This window comes from Carcharhinus amblyrhynchos, chromosome 1, assembly GCF_965287045.1.
Source record: "Carcharhinus amblyrhynchos chromosome 1, sCarAmb.v2.hapA, whole genome shotgun sequence".
NCBI classification, from domain to species: domain Eukaryota; kingdom Metazoa; phylum Chordata; class Chondrichthyes; order Carcharhiniformes; family Carcharhinidae; genus Carcharhinus; species Carcharhinus amblyrhynchos.
In genome coordinates, this window is record NC_137324.1 from 132,321,205 (window position 1) to 132,344,930 (window position 23,726).

The 23,726-nt window shown below is 40.4% G+C and overlaps 1 protein-coding gene across 1 annotated transcript in view; it reads left to right on the forward strand.

Annotated features, from left to right (window-relative positions):
• The window catches only part of lrba (LPS-responsive vesicle trafficking, beach and anchor containing), an 888,619-nt gene that overhangs the window by 84,644 nt on the left and 780,249 nt on the right, over positions 1 to 23,726 (forward strand). The window contains exons 9-11 of the mRNA XM_080192970.1: positions 7,709 to 7,906; positions 8,504 to 8,637; positions 23,564 to 23,672. Coding sequence (XP_080049096.1) covers positions 7,709 to 7,906; positions 8,504 to 8,637; positions 23,564 to 23,672 — 441 coding nt within the window. The remainder of the gene's footprint in view (positions 1 to 7,708; positions 7,907 to 8,503; positions 8,638 to 23,563; positions 23,673 to 23,726) is intronic.

Here is a 23,726-nt window from a genome sequence, read left to right on the forward strand (position 1 = left end):
ATCTAACTGATCTATGCCCCTCATTACTTTATAGACCACTATAAGATTATCCCAAAGCCTCCTACGCTCTTGAGGAAAAAGTCCCAGTCTATCCAGCCACACCCTATAATTCAAACCATCAATTCCCAGTTGCATTCTAGTAAATCTTTTCTGCACTCTTTCTAATTTAATATCCTTTCTGTAATAGGGTGACCAGAACTGTACACAGTGTTCTAAGTGTGGCCTTACCAATGCCTTGTACAAGGTAAACATGATGTCCCAACTCCAGTGTTCTGTCAAATGAAACCAAGCATGCCGAATGCTGCCTTCAGCACCCTGTCCACCTGTGATTCCACTTTCAAGAAGCTATGAACCACTACCCCAAGATCTCTTTTGTTCTATGACTCTCCCCACCGCCTTACCATTAACTGAGTAAGTACTGCCCTGGTTTGATCTACCACAGTGTGGAGATACCACACTTTTGTACACTTGATCTACCAAATGCATCACCTCACATTTATCTAAATTAAACTCCATCTGCCATTCCTCAGCCCACTGGCCCAATTGATCAAGATCCCGTTGCAATCCTAGATAACCACCTTCACTGTCCACCATGCCACCTTGATGTCTTGGTGTCATCTGCAAACTTACTAACAATGCCTCCTAAATTCTCATCCAAATCATTAATATAAATGACATAACGTTGGACCCCAGTACCGATCCCTGAGGCGCACTACTGTTCACAGGCTCCGGTTTGGAAAAACAGCCCTTCACAACCACCCTCTGTCTTCTGTCATCAAGCAAATTTTGTACCTATTTGGCTACCTCACCCTGGATCCCGTGAGATTTAACCTTTTGTGACAACCTACCATGTGGTCCTTGTCAAAGGCCTTGCTAAAGTCCATGTATATAATATCCATTGCACTACCTTCATAAATCCTTCTTGCCACTTCCTCAACAAATTCAATCAAATTTGTGAGGCATGACTTTCCTTTAACAAATTCATGCTGACCATCCCTGACGAGTCTATGCCTTTCTACATGACAGTTAATACTATCTCAAAGGATTTGTTGTACTAATTTATTTGATTTGTTACAATTTGATTTATTCTTGTCACATATATTAGTACACAGTGAAAAGTATTGTTTCTTGCACACTATACGGACAAAGCATATCATACAGAGGAAAGGAAAGGAGAGGGTGCATAATGTGCTGTTACGCTCATAGCTAGGGTGTAAAGAAAGATCAACTTAATGCGAGGTTGGTCCATACAAAAGTCTGATTGCAGCAGGGAAGTAACTGTTCTTAAGTCAGTTGGTACGTGACCTCAGACTTTTGTATCTTTTCCTGATGGAAGAAGGCGGAAGAGGGTGTGTCTGGTGTGCATGGGGTCCTTGATTATGCTGGTTGCTTTTCCGAGGCTGTGGCAAGTATAGACAGAGTCAATGGATGGGAGGCAGGTTTGCATGTTAGATTGGGCTCCATTCACAACCCTTTGTAGTTATTTGCAGTCTTGGACAGAGCAAAAGCCGTAACAAGCTATGATACAACCAGAAAGAATGCTTCCTCTGGTGTATCTGTAAGACTTGCTGAGAGTCATAGTGGACGTGCCAAATTTCGTTAGCCTCCTGAGAAAGTGGAGGCATACTTAATTGACCCATCACTATAAGACTAATTGGCCTTTAATTGTTTGGCATTTCCTTCAATCCCTTTTTAAACAGTGGAACTACTTTTGCGTTTCTCTAGTCCTCTGGTACCTTCCCTGTATCTAGTGAAGATTGGAAAATTATCCACTGAACATTCATCATCTACTCCCTGATCTCCCTCACCAGCCTTGGAAACAGTCTATCCAGCCCTGACAACCTACCAACTTTCAAGGATTCTAACACTTCCAGTATTTTCTCTCTCTCTATGGTTATTTGTCCAATATCTGTGTTCCTCATGGACAATAAATCTGCATCGCTGCTTTTCTTTGTCAACACGGGGACAAAATAATATAATTTATATGCCCTATTTGTGAACAGAACTCCCACTTACCTGATGAAGGACCAGTGCTCTGAAAGCTAGTGGCTTTTGTTACCAAATAAATCTGTTGGACTTTAACCTGGTGTTGTAAGACTTCTTGCTGTGTTTACCCCAGTCCAATGCTGGCATCTCCACATCATTTTTCTAGACATCCAGGGAGTTCTGGATTTGGCAGTACCACTCTTATTTTTGGGGGAGGCATGTCTACATTGTAAATTTAGTATCTTGCTTTTTAGTGCTTCCTACTGTTTTTTCACTTTTTTTAATCCCCTAGCTGTCCAGTCAACGTCAGCCAAGTTCCTTCTCATTCCTACAAAATGTCTTTCCCCAGTTCAAAACTTTTATTCCTGCCTTATCTCTGTCCTTTTCCATGTTGATGCTAAATCTAACTGATTTGTGATCACTATTCCTGATACGGTCACCAACCATCACTTCCTCAACTTGCCATTCTTTGTTCCCCAAGAATAGGCCTAGAGTTGCATCTCTTGGGTACAAAATTAATTGGTTGAAGACATTTTTCTGGATACACTGCATGAATTTTTCTTCTTCAGTGCCCCTAACATGGTTTGAATCACAGTTGACATTGGGAGGGTTAAAAATCTATTATTATTGCTGTCTTGATTTTACAGGCAGAAATTTGCGTAATCATTTGTTCTTCTATCTCTCTCTCACTATTTGGGGGTCTGTCATGTATTCCTAGTAGTGTGACTGCCCTTTTTTTATTTTTAAACTCAACCCATAAAACCTTGTTTGTTGACCTGCTGATTGTGTTTATCCCTTTCATAACTGGGATTGATTCTTTAACCATTGGTGCTTCTCCCACTCAGTTGTGTCTGAAGACTATAATACTAAGCTGCCAATTTTGCCTTTCCTTTAGCCAGGTTCAGTTATAGCAATGACATCATGCTGCCATGTGTCTACCTGTGCCCTCACCCATCTGCCTTGTTTGTAATGTTCCTTGCATTGAAGTATAAACAGTTTAATCCTGTTGGTATCCCTTGCTGGAGACTTTTTAAACTTCCCTTCTCCTGTAATTCTGAGTCTATCAGCATATCTTTAACATTACTAACTAATGTTCTACCTCCATTTTCCTGGCCTGAATCTGACCTATCTGATCCTACTCCTGGGATCCCAGCTCCCTGCCACACTATTTTAAATACTCAACAGAACTAGCAAAAGCTTCTGCAAGGATATTGGTCCCAGCTGTGCCTGGGTGCAGCCCATTCACCTTTACGTAGGTCCCACCTTCCCCTGTGCCTCAAGAATCTGCATCCCTCCTGGCTACGCAATCTCTCCAGCCACGTGTTCATTTGGTTTATCCTCTTATTCATGTTCTTGTTAGCCCATGAACTGAGAGTAACCCTGAGATTACTACATTTTGGGTTCTGCATTTTAATTTATTTCCTAACTTCCTGTACTCAGCTTAGTTTACCTATGTGAACCATGACCATGAGCTGCTCACCATCCCTCCCCAGGCTGTCCTGAGGAGGCTTCTGCACTACCTTCCTGAGTCTCTCGCTGTTTTTGATGGTCTCACATTCCCATTCTGCGTATCCCATCCTCACCTGTGGTGTGACCATCTTGCTAAATGTGCTGTCCAGGATTTGCTCAGCATGACTGATGCTCCACAGTGAGTCCACCGGCAGCTTCTGTTCCAAAATCCGGTGGTTCGAAGCTGCATTTAGACACACCTTCTGCACACATGATCACCAGGGACGCTGGAAGCATCCCCATTTCTCACATTTGTTCAGGAGGAACATATCGTGGGTCTGAGGTCTCCTGCCATGATCCTGTTCTCAATTAAGCTAGTTATTCCCTCAAGAAAAGCACTGCCTGTGGGGCTTATTCATGATAGTTAAGAACCTTGTTTCTTACCAAACACACATTAGTACACTTGATGGACCTCAGACTATTACTTTTGGCCTTGTGAAATAAACAGTCTTCCTCAGATTACCTCAAAAATTTGAAACAGCAGGCAAAGCTAGCTGTTTCATGCTATTATTATGCAGTAGCAATAGGAGTGGTATTTGCCACTAACAAGATGCTGCCATCAAGCCAAAAATGAAATTCAGTTTATCTCACAAATGTGTACCAAATACTGGTCGATTATCAAATAGCATGTTCCTTCAGCTGTATGTAGTGGGCAAGGTACAGACTCTATCCAACCAGCCCTTGCAAAAGGGCTTGCAAAATTCAAAATGCAGTGTCCAACATAAAATGTGATTCTGTGTTTGGACAACATTTGCTAAATAATTATCTAGTTTACTAAGAGTTCATGACCAATTTAAGATTGTCAGTCAGGCTCGCAATGTGGCTCATTTGTGTGTACTGGAAGCTACATATATTAATACACAGGACCCTATTCTTTGTTGGCAGAAAGAATATGTATACACCCAAGACCATAAAATATTGGAGCAGAATTGGCTATTCAGTCCGTCGAGTCTGCTCTGCCATTCAATCATGACTGATAAGTTTTTCAACCCCATTTTCTTGTTTTTTCTGTAACCCTTGATCCTTTTACCAATCAAGAACCTATCTGTCTCTGCCTTAAATGCACTTAATGACGTGGCCTTCTTAGTCTTCTGTGGCAGTGAATTCCATAGGTTCACCACTCTCTGGCTGAAGAAATCCCTCCTCTAAAGGGTCGGCCCTTTACTTTGAGGCTATGCCCTTATGTCCATTCTATCCAGCCCTTGCATTATTTTGTAAGTTTCAGTGGGATTCCCCTTCATCCTTCAATGCATACAGACCCAGAGTCCTCAGACACTCCTCCCATGTCATGCTTTTCATTCCCAGTATCAGTCTCATGAATCTCCTCTGCACCTTCTCCAAGACCAGCACATCCTTCCCTAAATACAGAGCACAAAATTGCTTGCAGTTTTCTAAATGTGGTCTCACTAGGAGTACATTCCTGCTTTTGTATTCTAGACCTCTTGGAATGAGTGCGAACATTGCATTTGCTTTCCTAACTACCAAATCAACCTGGAAGTTAATCTTGAATGAAGACTCCCAAATCCCTTTGTGCTTCCGATTTCTGAATCCTTTCCCAATTTAGAAAATAGTCTGTGCCTCAAGCTTTCCCACGTTATATTCCAACTGCCACTACTTTGCTCACTTTCCTAAGCTGTCCGAGTCCTCCTGCAACCTCCCTGCCTCTTCACTACGTGTCCCTCTGCCTATCTTTGTATTATCTGCAAATATTCAGCTAAACAAAATAAATTAGTCATTTGCTAGTTTATTCCTCAGGGAAATGCCTTGACTAATCAGAGTCAAACTGCCTAGTTAAATTTCATACAATACTTTGCAGTCAACTGTCAATCACGATCAATTGCATTCACTATGGCAAAGCTGTGCATCCACTTGCCAACTAATTAGCGCACTCGTACAGTATAAATTGTTCTTCCCTTTGTATTTGGTACTCCTGTGAATTGTCCTGATGTGTGCAAAACAAAGCACTCTCTCAAAAAATGTCTCTCTTTTCAGCAATAATCAATCTCTACTACTAAATGATAAAGCATAGTATGGACTTTCAAGAGGCGGATATAGTACACTAACTTGATTGAATTATTTGAAGTAGTAGCAAAAAGAGTGAATTAAAATGATTGAATGTACGTGGACTCAGAGGTACAAAAATCATAAAATCCCTACAGTACAGAAGGAGGCCATTTGACCCATCAAGTCAGCGCTGACTCTCTGACAGAGTATCTGACCCAGGTCTTCTGTCCTGCCCAATCCCCGTGACACCATACATTTTCCAGTGGCCAATCCATCTACTCTTGGAACACTAAGACATCTATCAGGAAATACTGAACAAATTGGTGCTCTTTTCTCTAGTGAAGTGAAGACTCAGTGGTGATCTGATGAGGAGTCTTTCAAGTTATGAAAGCACTTGATTGGGTCATTAGCAACTTATATAGTGCCTTTAACTTAGTAAATTATCCTGAGGTGTGTCACAAATGATCTGTGACGCCAAAGTACATAAGGAGATTTTAGGGCAGATAAGCAAAAGTTTAATCGGAGGTAATTTTAAGGAGTGTCTTAAAGGAAGAAAGAGTGGAAAAGACTTTGGAAGGGAATTCCTTAAAGAAGATGTTTCTGCTTGGGAGTCCAAAATTAGAAACTGTAATTATCAGATAATCACTGATTAATCCAGTAAGAACTACAAATCACTTTCTTGACCCAGAATGGTGAAGATGAATTTGTGACTAAATTGAGTGGTTGAGGCAAATAGCATTTAAGAGGCATTTAAGGCCAAGTTAAATAAATGTGTGAAAAAAAAATGAATAGAAGTATATGGTGCTGGGGTGAGTTTAAATAAAATGGGAGGAGACTCATGAAGCAAAAACACCACTACAGACTTGTTGGTTTGAATGGCCTAATTTTGTTCTTTTAATTCTATGTAATAATGTGTGAGTAAGACAACTGATGTTTTTGGACTTATTTGTATCTGTAATAATTGCACATTAATTTCGATGAAAGTACGGTAAATGACCTTTTTCAATCTTGTGTTGACATTTAAATAGAATTGAGCCTTGTCTTATAATAACAAGACTCATACATACATACAAATTAGGAGCAGGAATAAGAAATTTGGCTCCTCAAGCCATTCAGTAAGATCGTGGCTGATTTGATGTGGCATCAGTTCCATGTTCTGTCTACTTCTGATAACCTTTGATTCTCTTTTTAGTCAAGAATCTACCAATCTTTGCCTTAACAATATTCAATGACCCTGCCTCCACTGTGCTTGGGGAAAGAGAGTTCCAAAGATTCATGACTCCTCCTTCTGAGAAAAATTTATTCTAATCTATTTTAAACAAGTGACCCCATATTCTTAAACAGTGTTCCTTAGTTCTAGTCTCTCTCACAATGAGAACCATTCTTTCAGCATCCACCCTTTCAAGCCTTCTCAGGATTTCATTATGATCGCCTCTCAGACTTATAAATTCCAATGGATACAAGTCCAACCTTTCCTCTTAAGATGAGATAAACCCACTCTCAGTTCCATGCATCAGTCAAAGGAACCTTTACTGAGCGGCTTCTAATGCATTTATATCCTTCCTTAAAAAAGGAAACCAAAACTGTAGAGTACTCACCGTAGAGAAACTGTAGAGTTTCTTGCCTATGCAACTTGGCAAAACCCCCTTGTATATTCCATTCCTCTTGCAATAAAGAACAACACTCCATTTGCCTTCCTAAACAATTGCTGTACCTGCACACTAGTGTTATTATGATTCAGGTACCAAAGGATGCATATCTCTTTACTACAGAGTTTTGAAATTTCTTTCTGTTTAAATAAAACCATGCTTTTCTATTCTTCCTGCCAAAGTGGCCAACTCCCATTTTCCCACAATATACCCCATCTGTCTCTGTTTCTTGCTTCCTGCTTTATCTGCCTAACCCTTTGCAATACCATTGTTTCACCTCAGGAAATCTGTGAACTTTTTAAAAACATGTCAGTGGTGAAATTGGCTAAATTTTGGATTTGGCAAGCTTTTTCTTTTTTTTGGTAACATTACAGATAAATGTAGGAAACCCTGTGTACTTTGATGTCACTCATCTGGATTTTACTCAATACCAGACTGGTTTCAGGATTATATACCTTGTTAAGCTTTGGGAATTGAGTTGATTTATATTAGTAAATAAACTTGAGCTTATCTTTTATACAATGAAGTGTGTTACTGAATTGTAATTTGTGTTTTTCTAGGGTATTTTCAAATTCAAGGCGGAAAGTGACCTCCTACTTGCTGAGCACCACAAATCTCTGCTGTATGATGGCAAGCTTTCCAGTAGCATTGCATTCACATACAATCCAAAGGCTACAGATGCTCAACTCTGTCTAGAATCATCCCCGAAGGACAATCCATCTATTTTTGTTCATTCTCCACATGCTCTAATGCTTCAGGTAAAAGCGGCATTCTTTGGCTGCATTGTACTAGTAAAAGTGCGGTGAGCAGTTTTTATGTTCGAAAAGTAGGTAAGTTAGATGAAATGTATAAAAGTTAGGGAATTTTATATACAAGTATTTTCTATGGCAAAATGTTATACATGAAGGAATAAAACAATTCGGTTCTTGCATGTGAATTTTGAAGGTTCCATATTACCATTGGCTTTACAACTTTGCCTTTTGTTTTGGTTGCTACTTGAAATACTGGTACATCAGGCCAAATTGAGAATTAACTTTTAATCTGGGTTAATCTATTTCTGTGAATAAAATATTTAGATATTAGATCTGCTCCATATTGAAGGATTTTGTTGAACTGCAAAAAGGCAATTTTGGACGTAGAAATTTAGGATAATAAACTCAACTTTTTCAAATGAATTACAAAAATGAAAAATCTGACTGGTAAGAGTGCAATAATAGTTTTGTTTTAATGCTTTTTCAAGTTTTAAGAAAATCTAGATGTGTTCAATTTTCCTCCTGTCCTGTTTCCAAAATATACACAGATTAAAATATGCAGTTCACCTTTAATGGTTCTTAATTTTAGAATTTTTTTAATAGGATGTCAAAGCTGTTATAACACATTCTGTACAAAGTGCGATACATTCCATTGGTGGTGTCCAGGTGCTTTTCCCATTGTTTGCACAGCTTGATTATAGTCAGCATTCTTCTGACCACGTTGACAGCACTGTTTGGTAAGTGAATCTGAGATGCATTGTCTCTCCTTCTGGGAATAATTAATCATCCCTAGGAATTTATGGATATATAAACACATTAAACATGCAATTTGGGAAACTTAAAGCACTGTAGACGTCATTTGGCTCATCATGCATATGCTGGCTCTTGTAAAGAGCAGCTGTGTTTAATCCCATGTCCCTGCTTTTTATAACTTAAACTGTATGTTTCTCTTCCTCAATTACCTGTCCAACTCCAAAAATGTGAAATTCATTTCCTCTTCCTTTTTTGCTAGAATCTTTGAGATCATGCCAATTTTTGAATTAAAAATTCTCTTTCACACTCCTACGATTGTTTCCAAGCAGTAACCTTAGAAACTAGAAGCAGGAGTAGGCCATTTGACCCTTCGAGTCTGTTCCATCATTCATTATGATCAAGGCTGATAATCAAATATCCTGATTCCCCCTTCTCTCCCATATTCCTTTAGCCCTAAAGGAATTGGCTCAACTACTTTCTGTGGTAATGAATTGCATGCATTCACCACTCTGGGTGAGGAAATTTATCCTCATCTCAGTTCTAGAAGGTTTACCTCTTTATCCTCAAACTTGACCCCTAGTTCTGGACTCCCCACCATCGGGAACATTCTTTCTGAATCTATCCTGTCTAACTCTGTTAGAATTTTGAGTTTCTGAGATTCCTTCTCACCCATCTAAACTTCAGTGAGTGTAATCCCAACCGATTTAGTCTCTCCTCATATGACAGACCTGACATCCCAGGAATCAACCTGGCAAACCTTGGCTGTACTCCCGTTATAGCAAGGACATTTTTCCTCCGATAAGGACACCAAAACTGCACACAGTACCCTGGGTGGGCCTCACTAATGCCCTATGCAATTGCAATAAAACATCTCTATTCCGAGATTCAAATCCTCTTGTTATGAAGGCCAGCATATCGTTTGCCCTCTTTACTGCCTGCTGTACCTATGTGCTTACTTTCAGTGACATATACACGAAGACACCAAGGTCTCACTGAGTATCCACATCTCTCAATTTACACCAATTCAAGTAATAATGTCTTCCTATTATTGCCACCAAAGTGGATAACCTCACATTTATCCACATTACATTGCATCTGCAATGCATATGCGCACACATTCAGCATGTCCAAATCACGCTGAAGCATCTCTGCATCCTCCTCATAGCTCATCCTTCCACCCAACTTTGAATCATCTGCAAATTTGAAGATGATACATTCATGTGAACAGTTGGGGTCCTAGCACATAGCCCTGCGGAACCCCACTAGTCACTGACTCTCAATCAAAAAAAGACTCATTTATGCCAATTCTTTGCTTCCCATCTGCTAACCAGCTTTCTGTCCATCTCAAGACATTATCTGCAATCCCACGTCCTTTAACTTTACATAGTAGTCTGTTATGTAAGACCTTGTTGAGTCTTCTGAAAGTCTAAATAAACCACATCCGCTGGTTCTCTTCGATGAACTCCGCAAGTTATGTTTTCAAAGAATTCCAATAGATTCATCAAGCATAACTTCCACTTTGTAAATCCATGCTGACTTTGTCTGATCATACCACTGCTTTCCAAATGCTGAGTTATGAAATGCTTGATAATGGACTCCATTAACTCCCCCAGTACTGATGTTAGACTTTCTGGCCTATAGTTCCCTGTTTTCTCTCTACCTTTTTGAATAGTGAGCTCCCATTTAGCTACCCTCCGATCTGTAGGAATCAGCCCAGAGTCCATTTCCTTAAACACTCTGGAATGTAGATTATCAGGCTCTGGAGATGTATCCACCTTCAATCCTATCAATTTCCTCAAAACCATTTCTCTACGAATGCTGATTTCCTTCAGCTGCTCACTAAATCGTGTTTCTCTCAGAACTTCTGGTGTATTATTCACATCTTCCTTTGTGAAGACAGAAGCAAAGTATGAATATAATTCATTGACCATTTCTTTATTTCTTGTTATGAATTCTCCCATTTCTGACTATACCGAGCCTACATTAGTTTTTCTCAATCTTTTTGTCTTTACGTACCTATAGAAAGTTTTACAGTCAGTGTTTATGTTCCCCGCTAGCTTGCTTGCTTTCATACTCTATTTTTCTCTTTGTAATCAATGCCTTGGCCCTCCTTTGCTGAACTTTACATTGCCCCCAGTCCTCAGGCCTATTGCCCTTTCTTGCCAATTTGTATGCTTTTTCCTTGAATCTAATACCATCTCCAATTTCCCTTGTAAACTGTGGTTTGCCTGCAATTCCTTTGCCGCTGTTGCGCCAAACAAGAATAAACAACTTCAAGAGTTCACCTATTCATCCCTTAAATGCCTGCTATTGCCTGTCCCAGTGTCTTTTCTTTCAGCAATGTTTTCCAGTCCATCAGGGCTAATTCATGTCTCATATCATCATAGTTACTCTTATTGAGATTCAGGATCCTGGTCTCCATATCATCCACATCACTATCCATCTTGACAAAGAATTCCATCATATCATGGTCACTCGTCCCCAAGGCTGTTCTCGCAACTAGATTGCCAACGAATCCTTTCTACTTAGCAATGCCCAATCGAAGGTGGCCTGTTTCCTTGTTGGTTCCTTAACGTGTTGGAGCAGAAACCCATTTACTTTCCAGAAATTCCTCCTCTATTGTATTATGACTAATTTGACTCTCCCAATCGAGGTACAGGTTAAAGTCACCATAATCACAGATGTTCCATTAACACCTGTGTCTCTGATTTCCTGTCTGAAGTTTTTCTCAACATTTCCGCTATAGTTTAGTGGTCTGTATACTACCCGCACAAATGTTTTTTTGCCCCGCGTTGTTTCTTAACTCAATGCATACAGATTGCACATCAATGTTAATATCTTTCCTCAAGACTTTTATGTTCTAAAAAGAACAGACCAAACTTTCCAGCGGCCTTTAAAATTATTTCACAGAATGTGGGGTACTGCTGGCTTGATCAGCATTTATTACCCATCCCTAATTACCCTTGAGAAGGTGATGCTCAGCTACCTTCTTGAGTTGTTTTTCTCCTAACTGAAATCCCTCATCTGTGGTAATGTTATGTTTACCCTTTTCTTGATTCACCTGATGAAGAGACAGTGCTCTGAAAGCTCATGCTACCAGATAAACCTGTTGGACTTTATCCTGGTGTTGTGAGACTTCTTACTGTGCCTACTCCAGTCCAACGCTGGCATCTCCATATTAGTACCCTTTCTAATACTTTATAGTTTTAGTGCCCAGAATTGTCTACGTTACTGCATTTGATGCCTATCCAGCAATTATCGAAGTTCTAACATGATCCCTTTTGCTCGATAATAAAAGTAATTAAAGTTAAAGTCTTTTTAGTCACAAGCGAGGCTTTCTTTAACACTGCAATGAAGGTACTGTGAAATTAACAATTTTCTTTTAATCGCATTATTAATTTGGCCAGCCATCTTTGGGATTTGGATGCATGGAGAGAAAGGTGTCTTTGCTCATCTACACAGGCACAATTATCAAAATCATGCCACTTGTACTGATAGGCAAAGGGATCTGGATGTATGGGTGCACAGGTCACTGAAAGCGGCAATGCAGGTGAAGGTAGTCAAGGAGGCATATGGCATACTTGCCTTCATTGGCTGGGGCATTGAGTTAAAAAATTGGCAAGTCACGTTGCAGCTTTATAGAACCTTAGTTAAGCTGCACATGGAATATAGTGTTCACTTCTGGTCACCACATTACCAGAAGGATGTGGAGGCTTTGGAGAGGATACAGAAAAAATTTACCAGGATTTTACCTGTTATGGAGCGCATTAGCTATGAGGAGAGGTTGGAGAAACCTGGTTTGTTCTTACTGGAATGACAGAGGTTGCGGGGGGTGTAATCTGATAAAAATCTACAAGATTGAGAGACATGGACAGAATGGATAGTCAGAAACTTTTTCCCAGGGAAGAAGAGTCAATTACTAGGGGGCGCAGGTTTAAGTGTGAGGGGCAAGGTTTAAAGGAGATGGACGAGACAGAATTTTTACAGAGGGTGGTGGGTGCCTGGAATTTGTTGCTGGGGAGGTAGTGGAAGCGGATATGGTAGTGACTTTTAAGAAATGTCTTGACAAGTACATGAATAGGATGGGAATAGACGGATATAGTCCCCAGAAGGATAGGGGGTTTTAATTCAGATATGCAAGATGGTCAGTGCAGGCTTGGAGGGCCGAAGAGCCTGTTCCTGTGCTGTAATTTTCTTTGTAGTGTACTATTTTCCCATATTAGTCCTCCTGAAGTACATTACCTTCAAACTTCTGCACTGAACTCCCATCTTTGTTTATTCCTTCATAGGCGAGCATTTATTGCCCATTTCTAATTCCCCTGATAAGATGATGGTCGGCCACTGACTTAAGCTGCTGTAGTCCATGTGATGGCAAGTAGATGTAAGTGGGTATGAAATAGTTGTGATTACGGAGATATGGCTGCAGGGTTACCAGTGATGGAAATTGAACACCTAGGGATATTCAGGAAGGGCAGACAAAAGGGAAAAGGCGGTGGAGTTGCATTGCTGGTTAAGGAGGAAATTTAATGCAATAGTGAGGAAACGTTATTAGCTTTGACAATGTGGAATCTATAAGTGTAGAAGTGCGAAACATTAACGGGCAAAAAAAACTTAAGTGGGAGTTATATATAGATCCCCAAACTGTAGACCCCACCCCCGCCAAAAAAAACTGTAGTGTTCATGTTGGGAGTGGCATTAAACAGGAAATGAGAGACACATGCAACAAAGGAACATATGTACTCAAGAGTAATCTGCACTAAGACTGGGAAAATCAAATTAATCGCAATACCATAGAGCAATTATTCCTGTACTGAATACATGATGCTTTTCTGGATCAATATATTGAGGAACCAACCGGAATACAGGCCTCCCTGGACTGGGTATTATGTATTGAGAAAGGAATAATTGGCGATCAAGTTGAGAGAGCTCTTTTGAGGATGAGCAACCATAGTATTTCTCCATTAAGATGGAGAGTGATGTAGTTGATTGAGGGTCCTGAATCTTAATAAAGGAAACTACAATGGTATGATGCACAAGTTGGCTATGATGGATTGGGGAACATTACTTAAAGTGATGACTATATATAGGCAATGGCAAACATTCAAAGAGCACATGGGTGGACTGGACTGCAGAATTGTTTATCCCTGTCTGGTGCACAAGTTAAATGGTATAAATGGCCAAACCATGGCTTACAAGGAAATTAGAGATAGTAATAGATCCAAGAAAGAGGCATACAAATTAGCCAGAAAAAAACAACAGACTTGAGGATTGGGAGCAGTTTAGAATTCAGCAAAGGAGGACCAAGGGATTGATTAAGAAGGGGAAAATGAAGTAAGCTTGAGGGGAACTTAAGTTTCTATCAGTATGTGAAGAGAAAAAGATTGGCAAAGACAAAGGTAGGTCCCTTGAATTCAGAAACAGGACTTTATAACGACCAACTAAATATATACTTTGGTTCCGTCTTCACAAAGGAGACACGACTAACATATCAAAAATGTTAGTGAGAGGAGGACTGAAGAAAATCGATGTTTAATTCCCAGGGACTGATGATCTATATCCTAAAGTACTTAAGAAAAGTGCCCCTAGAAATATTGGATGCATTGGTGGTCATCATCCAAGATTCTATAGCTCCTGGAACAATTCTTACAGTTTGGAGGGTAGCTAATGTAACCCCATGATTTAAAAAGGGAGATGGAGAGAAAACAAGGCATTATAGACCAGTTAGCCTGACATTCGTAGTGGAAACATTTCCAGAATCCATTAAGATTTTGTGGTAGAGCACTTGATAAACAGCAAAAGAATCGGACAGAGTCAGAATGGGTTTATGAAACGGAAAACGTGCTTGTCTACTGGAATTCTTTGAGAATGTAGCTAATAGGGTTGAAGAAGGGGAGCCAGTGGATGTGGATCATTTGGACTTTGACAAAATCCCACATAAGAGATTAGTGTGTAACTTAAAGTGCGTGGGACGGGGACGGGGGCGGGGGGACGGGGGTGGGGGGGGAGAATGTATTGCGATGAATCGAAAACAGGTCGGCAGACAGGAACCGGTGGGGTAACACGGATCAGTGCTAGAAACCTAGCTATTCACAATAAATATTAATTATTCAGATAAGGAAATTGGCAGATGACATACAGCTAGGTAGGAGCATGAGCTGTGATTTGATTTCATTATTGTCACGTGTATTAGTATACAGTGAAAAGTGCTTTTTGCATGCTATAGACAAAGCATACTGCACATAGAGGAGCGTGTGCATAATGTAGTGTTACAGTCATGGCTACGGTGTAGAACAAGATCAACTTAATGCAAGGTAAAGAGTTAGAATGAAGTTTTAGAAGCACAGAACAAGAGTAAAAGATGGAATTAGAGGATATGCTAGGCTCAGCTTGCAGGAAGTTAACTCGCTGTGGCGCCATCTGGAGAATGCTGAGACACTTCAGTGTGATTTGGGCAAGCTGAGTGGGCAAATGAATGGCAGATGCAGTATAATGTGGATAAATTAGAGGTTATCCGCTTTGGTAGCAAAAATAGGAAGACGCTAGTTGAATGGCTATAAGTTGAGAGGGGAAATGTTCAATGACACCTGAGTGTCCTTGTACACCAGTTGCTGAAGCTAAGCATGCAGATGCAATTGGCAGCAAAGAAGGCAAAAGGTATGTTGACTTAATAGTGAAATGATTTGAGTACAGGAGATGGGATGTTATGCTTCAATCATATAGGACCTTGATGAGGCTGCACTTGGAATATTATAGTTTTGCATTAGGGTTAGTGCAGTTTTGGCTTCCTTATCTGAGGAAGGCTGTTTTGCTACAAGAGGGAGTGCAGAGAAGATTTACCAGACTGATTCCAGGGACGGTGGGACTGATGTATGAGGAAGGATTCAGTCGGTTAGGATTATATTTGCAGGAATTTAGAAGAATAAGAGAGGGAAGGTCTCATAGAAATATAGAAAATTCTAACAGAACTGAATGGGGTAGATCCAGGAAGGATGTTCCCAATGGTAGGGATGTCCAGAACCAGGAGTCGTAGTCTAAGAATACAAGGTAAACCTTTTGGGGCTGGGCCGAGGAGAAATTTCTTCACCCATAGTGGTAAACCTGTGGAATTCGCTGCCACAGAAAGCGGTTGAGGCTAAAACTGTTCTGAATCCCTTTTGTGAAGGGTTGTGCAACAAGAATGAAGATGTAGGCCTTGCAACTTAAACACTGAGAACTCTATTACAGGTGTTCACAGTCAAATCCTAGATTGCTTAACTGTGCTCCAAATTGGGAGGGACTAATCCCTCAGGGTCACTTAACCTGCACTCTTAAAGGGGCAGTATGCACCCCAAAACTCCAATATACATATCACATTGTGTGTTTTCAAGAAGGAATTAGATATACCCCTTGGGGCGAAGGGGATGAAAGGATATGGGGAAAGAAAATGTCATCAGACTATTGAGTTGGATGATCTACCATGATCATAATGAATGGTGGAGCCAGGCTTGAAAGGCTGAGTGGCCTACTCCTGCTATTTTGCGTTTCTATGTAGGTACACCCACAGTGCTATTCGGAAAGGAGGCATAAGATTTTGATGTAGTGATAGTGAAGGTGGGATAGTTCCAAGCAAAGACGATTTATGGCTTGACAGTGAGCTTGATGGTGTTGTTCCCATGCCTCTGTTACCCTTGTCCCTCTGGGTGGTGGAGATCACAGGTTTGGAAGGTGCTGTGATTGAGTTGCTACATCATCTTGTTGATGCACACTGCTGCCTCTTTGCGTTAGTGGAAGAGGGAATGCTTAAGGTAGTGGATGAGGTGTCAATCAAGTAGGCTGCTTAATCCTGGATGGTGTCAAGTTTCTTGTGTATTGTTGGTGCGGCTCTCAGGCAAGTTGAAGTTATTCTATCATACTCATAACTTGTGCCTTGTGGATGCTGGACAAGCTTTGGGAATCAGGAATCAGCGCAGAATTCCCAGCATCTGACCTGCTTGCTTCCACTCATTTCACCTTCCCCCTGAAACCCATAAACCATTTTCATCATCTACATATCATCTGAAAACTTTATAATGTTGTTCCTGATATCTGAGTTGGTTATAAAACTTGAAAAAAATAATGGATACAAAACTGACCCTTGGGCAATACCACTGCAAACCACCTCCCAGTCCGGAAAACATCCATCCCCAACACCCTTTGCTTCCATTGCTGAGCCAATTTTGCATCTATACTTCCATCTACCTCTGATATCATGGGTTTCTGTCGTCTTGATAAGCTTCCAGTGTGTGCCTTTGGCAAATGCCTTCCAAAAGCCCAGATATTCAGCATCACTGCACTTCTTTGATCAACTTTCTTTTGTTACCTCATTAAAACATCCAATAAAGTTCAGATCATAGAATAGATATGATTCTAAGTTAGATAGCATTTACCTGACAAATCTATTTATTATCTTTTATTATCCTGTGCCTTTGCAAATTAGAGTTTACTTTGTCCCTTGTAATGGTTTCTAATAATTTGCACAACACCAATGTTAGACTGTCTGACTGGTTCCTAGTTCATCCTCCCTTTTTTTTGAAAGAGTAATATAACATTAACAAACCCCCAGTCCTCTGGTGTTGCTCTTATATGCAAGGAGGATTGAAAGTTTAAGATTTATGCTTCTGCTATTCCCACCTTAGCTTCTTTTAGCAACTTTGGATGCATTCTGTTGGACCAGGTTGAATCTTTACTTATTTAAGTAGTAGTTTAATATTGTCATAAAGAGGAATGGCAGGGCCACTTGGATCAATGGAGTGTGCATCTTCTTTCTAAAGAGGAACGCCAGGGTGCTTTTCATATCCTGGGCAATTGTGTGCGTTCTCAACTGCACAACTTGAGCTCTTGAGCAACAGCTGATGTTACTCTGGTGTATCAGGGAAGATGAGACCAGTGTGGACACCCCATCTACAGATATGGTCACCTTGCAGCTTGAGGGTCCGATGGCAGAGGGGGAATCAAGAGGACCAAGTACAGAAATTCCTTGAATGCATTTCACTCTCCAACTAGTATTCAGTTCTGAATATTGATGAGGGTGTTGCTTAATCTTGGCAAGCAAAGCCAAGTCCATAGCACTGCTTTTAACTTGGCTGTTCTTGGATACGCAGGGAAAATTGGAAACGCAAAAGTGATAGAGGATTCAGTAGTTACAGACAGGTTTTTCTGCAATTGCGGACATGAATCCAGGCTACTATGTTGCTTCCCTAGTGCCGGAGTCAAAGATGTCACAGAGTGGGAGAGTGAGTAACCATCAATGGTATTCCACTTCCATAACAACAATATAGGTAGGAAGAGTGAGGTGATTCTGCATTTAAAGTTTAATGATATAGGAAGGGAACTAGCAAACAGATATCCAGAGATTGTAATCTCTGCATTGTTCTTGGTATTTTGTGTAAATAAGGAAAGAAATGTTGAGTACAGGATAGAACAAATGAATGACTGGCTGGAGAGATGATGCAGGAGGGAGGACTTTAAATTTCTGGGGGAAAGGGGACATATGTAGACAGATTGCACTTGAACAGAGCTTGGATTAATATCCATTTGCTGGGGTGGGTGAAACTAATTTGGTAGGAGTGTGGCAGTTGCAAGGTGATGTTACAGAGGAACACCAAGGTACTTGGGGATTTGGAGTGAAAGATAGCATTAAAGCAGGAAAAAAAATAATGTATTCGGTTGGCCCAGAGTAACAGTGAATGCATTATTATCTGTATTAAAGCTGCTGCGCATGGATGTGCAGTGTGTGGTAAATGAGATTGGTGAGCTGCAGGTGTGAATAGCCTTGTGAATAACTTATTCCATTCCATTTCCAATTCTCGCTCCCGCTCCAAATAGTGCAGTAAGGCAGATTTTTGCCTTTTCAAAATGAGTAATTCCTGGAACATGTTGCTAGTCTGTCACTGAAGACTTATAGCTTTGGGTGGTGCTACTCTACATCAAGCAGGAGTGCCTACTACTCCTACCACCAGCTATTTGCATGTTGGAAGAATTTGCAGGTTGACGTTCTGCCTGTTTACTTCCAGTATGAACGAACCTTCCTTAGCCATCAATGGGTGGGACTTGAACACACTTTCCGTCTGAGGGCAAGATGTTACTTACTGCACTACAAAACCTTCTGTGAATATGTTGTGATAAGTGTTTTGGCTCAAAGAAAAGCAAGTCTGGGTATTAAATCGTCAACGGGCAGAGAGATCTAGGTGTACATGTGCATAGATCCCTGAAAGTTGGCACCCAGGTTGATAAGGTTGTTGAGGCGTATGGTGTGTTTGCTTTTATTGGTAGAGGGATTGAATTTCGGAGCCGTGAGGTCATGTTGCAACTGTACAAAACTCTGGTGTGGCTGCAGTTGGAGTATTGCGTACAGTTCTGGTCGCCGCATCATAAGAAGGGTGTGGAGGCATTGGAAAGGGTGCAGAGGAGGTTTACCAGGATGTTGCCTGGTATGGTGGGAAGGTCTTATGAGGAAAGGCTGAGGGACTTGGTTATTTTTGTTAGAAAGAAGAAGGTTAAGAGGTGACCTAATTGAGGCATACAAGATGATTAGAGGGTTAGATAGGGTGGGTAGTGAGAGCCTTTTTCCTCGGATGGTGATGGCTAACACGAGGGGACATAGCTTTAAATTAAGGGGTGGTAATTATAGGACAGATGTCAGAGGTAGGCTCTTTACTCAGAGGGTAGTAAGGGCATGGAATGCCCTGCCTGCAGCAGTTGTGGACTTACCAACTTTAAGGGCGTTCAAATGGTCAGTGGGTAGGCAGATGGATAACACTGGAATTGTTTAGGTTAGAGGGTCATTAGATTGGTTCCATTGGTCGGCGCAACATCGAGGGCTGAAGGGCCTGTACTGCGCTGTAATGTTCTACGTTCTAAATATTTCTGGATTCAGGAAAGACGGAGGGGAAAAAAAGAGGAGAGGGGGTGGCTGTATTAATTGAAGAGAAATTGCAGTGCTGGAGGAGATGTCCCAGAGGGATGAAGGAGCATTTGGCTAGACCAAGGAACAAAACAGAAGGTGCAGTTACCTTGCTCAGTGTATGTAGGTCACCAACTAATGAGAGAGATGTTTGAGGAATAAATTTACAAGGAAATTACAGAAGTGGAAGAACTGTGGAGTGGTTATAATGGGGACTTTATCCAAAAGTAGATTTGGATAGTAATAGCATAAGGGCAGAGAAGGGCAAGAGCCCCTGGAGTGAGCTCAGAGAATTTTCTACACCAATATGTTTTCAGTCCAATGACTGAACCTGTTCTTTGGCAATGGGATGGGTCAATTGGATCAAGTGTCCGTAGGGGAACATTTAGGGGGACAGTGATTATTGTATGGTAAGATTTGGGTTGTCAGTAAAAAAATGATGAGGAACAATTAAAGTGAGAGTAACTAATTGGGAGGGTAAACTTCAGTGGATCGGGCTCAGATGAAATGAAATCAAAGATTTGCAGGCAAAACTATAACTGAACAATGGGTTGCCTTTAGAGAGTTCAATTAAGGTATATCCTCATGATGGGGAAAGAAGGGGCAAACACATCCAGAGCTTCTGGAATGATAGCAAAAGCTATCAAGATGAATAAGAAAAAGATGCTTATGATGGTGTTAGATCAATAATACAATTGAAAATAAGGCTTGATATAGAAGATTCAAAGGGGAATTGAAAAAAATAAATAAGAGAAGCAAAGAGAGAGTATGTGAAAAGACTTGCAGCTAACGTAAAGGAGTAGTAAAAGGAGTGGGACTGATTAGGGACTTGAAAGGGGTTTACGTGTGGAAGTAGTGGGCGTAGCTGAGGCACTAAATAAATACGTTGCATCTTTCTTTGCCAATGAATACGATGCTGCCCAGTCATGGTGAAAGAGGCGATAGTTGAGACATTTGTTGGGCTAAAAATGAATAGGAAGAAGTACTAAGTAGACCTGCTGTACTTAAAGTTAAGGACCAGATAGGAATGATCCAGGGATATTGAGGGAAGTGAGTATGGAAATTGTGGAAGTACTGATAATTTTCCAGCCTTCCTTAGCAGCAGGCCTGATGTTAGAGGACTGGAAAATTACAAATGTTTGCATCTCTGTTCAAAAAGGGTGTAAGTTTTGGCTGGGCAACTACAAGCCAGCCAATTTAACCCTGGTAAGGAAACTTTTAGAACTAATTTAGACATACAGAAACCTTTGTTAGAAATATGGACATAATACAAAAGCGAGGAAATTGATGAACCTGCAGAAAACTTGGTTTGCCCTCAACTGAAATGTTATGCCCAATTTTGAAACACTAGATATTATGGAGGCTGTGAAAGCAGATGAGAGGGTATAAAAGGTTTACAAGAATGGTTGCCGGGATGAGGAACTTGAGTCAGGTAGATACTTGGAGAAGCTGGGGTTGTTCTGCTTAAAAAAGAGAAGGTTGAGAGGAAGTTTGGCTGAGTTGGTCAATATCATGAGGGGTTTGGACAGAGTAATTAAGAGTCGCCTTAATTAGTGGAAGGATGCCAATTCAAGATAACGAGCAAGAGAAGCAATGATGACGTGAAGAAAAGCTTTTTTGTGTGGTGTAGTTCAAACCTGGAATGCACTGCCTGAGTGTGTGCTGGAGGTAGTCACAATCATGACTTTCAAAAGAAAATGGAGTCATTATCTCAAAAAGAAAAAATTACAAGGCCAGGGAAATTGCTAAGGCGAATTGCTCTTGCAGAGGACAATTGCAGACGTGATGGGCCGAGTGGATTCCTTCAGTTCTACAACCATTCTGTGATTATATGTGACTTATCCATTTTCAGTATTATTAATCTTATTAGTAAATCTTTATTTTTTGTAATTTGTCTATAACTTTCCACCCCTTTTGGTGGAAGCTTCGTATCATCCACTTCATTTGTGAAGATAGACACAAAGTGCTCAGTTAATACTTCTGCCTTGTTCTCTGCTTGTATGTAAAGATTTCTCTTTGGGTCTTCACTGGACCCAAGCTTTTGATCCAAACATTGTAAAGTATTTTGGGGTTCAATTTATTGTTACCCACTATTTTTTCTCATAATTTCTCTTCACCTCCTGTGTTAACTTTTTCAATTCCCTCTTGTAATTTCCATAATTTCCCTGGTTATGAATTCTGCTCCTAATATTTGTCAAACCCTCATTTTTATTTAAGCATTTACTTCCATTGCCATCCAGGGTATATTAGCTCTGCATACTGTACCTTTTCACGGAACATCTTCCATTGTTTTGCTACTGCTTTACCTTGAAGTTGCTTATTCAAATTTGCCTCTGCCAGGTCTATTCTTAAATCATTGAAGTTGGCTCTTTCCAAGTTGTCCTTTTTACTGTGGATATTATCTGGTCTCTCCAGATTATGTTGTGGTTCCTATTACCTGAATTATCCCCAACCGTAACAAACTACTTATTCTACTTCCCAAATGTGATGCAATAGGGAATGTAGCATATTTGTAAAGTCTGAGAGAAAATGGATGAACAAATGTCAGCAAATTCTAACAGCGTGCAACAACAATAGAGTAGCAATGTTAGACGACTTAAATTGTCATTATTTACACTGGAAAACATAGTGCTAAGGGTAAGGATTTTCTGTCCTTATTCGCGCATGGGGCTGAGAATAACTTTGAGATTTGAAGTTTGTTGAAGTTCTGTTCAGTCTTTCCTCGCATGTGAAACTGTACACGTTTTTCTTTTATTAATTTCAATGTGGGTTCTGACTTCAAGGTATTCCTCTTCTTACAGAATACCCTATTCCAAGAAAGGGTGACACAGTGGTAACAATGGTTAGCACTGCTGTCTCACAGCACCAGGGACCTGGATTCGATTGTGGTCTTGGGTGACTGTATGGAGTTTGCGCATTTTCCCATGTCTGTGTAGGTTTCCTCTGGGTGCTCCGTTTCCTCCCACAGTTCAAAGATATGAAGGTTGGGTGGATTGGCCATGCTAAATTGTCCCTTCTGCACAAATGCATATCCAGGGTACATGAAGTGTCCTGGAGTTCCAACATAGAATAGACCGTGCATGCAACAGTTCCCAACTGGCCTGCCATGGTAGTCAATCCACTAACCTCTAATCAAAGAGATCAGTAAAATATTTAACACTGAACCATTCTTAAAAAAAAATAAATTGAAGTCGAAGACACTGAAGCTCTAATCCGCAAGTTCTAAGAAACCGACCTCTGGAAATACTGATAGAATAGCAAACTGAAGACACTGGGAATTATACCTATGAATGCAAAACACAATGGAAACCATCATCTAATGAATTTGAACAGTGAAAAGTGAACATTTTAATGAAGCAAATTAACCTATGCCTATTAAATAAAAGCAAATCACTACAGATGCTGGAATTAAATAGCTTTGATAAAGGGTCATCTGGACTCAATGTCAGCTCCTTTCTCTCCTTACAGATGCTCCTTACAGACCTACCTGCTGAGATTTTCTCTTTTGGTAACCTATGCCTATTATTCTCCAATTTGCTTGTCTGTCAGTGGTATCAGATGTGATTTCTTCTCAGATTTTTGCATTCAGCTTGCAGTCCCACAAATCTGTTATCTCTGTTCTCACTGTGTCTCTACTGCTGTTTCTTCCACTTTTATCTGTTATCATCTCTCACCATTTGCTCTTTGACTCATTCACTGCACTCTTATTGATTACACTTGCACTGTTTCCCCTCAGACTCATTCCCGCAATTCTGTTTCTCTTTGCATTTACCTTCTCCACGGTCAATGAACAAAGAATAGTTGCTGCTCTAGAACCTTACTTTTGGAGTATGTGATGCTTCATTCCCACAATAACCCTACTTGTTCTTTGCATCAGAAGAACATAAAATGAATTAGTGTGTTGTAAGTACCAAGTTAATTTACACTATGAAATTCTGTTTCATATATTGGAAATGTTAATGTCTTCATTTTTGAAAACTTTCTTTTAGTTCTACATTGTTGGCGTTTATAATGGAGTTACTGAAGAACTCAGTGGCCATGCAAGAGCAAATACTGTCTTCTAAGGGCTTTCTTGTCATTGGGTTTAGCCTTGAAAAGGTAAATATTGCAACAGCATAGTTATGGTGTGTCCTGTTACAAACAAGTCTTTGA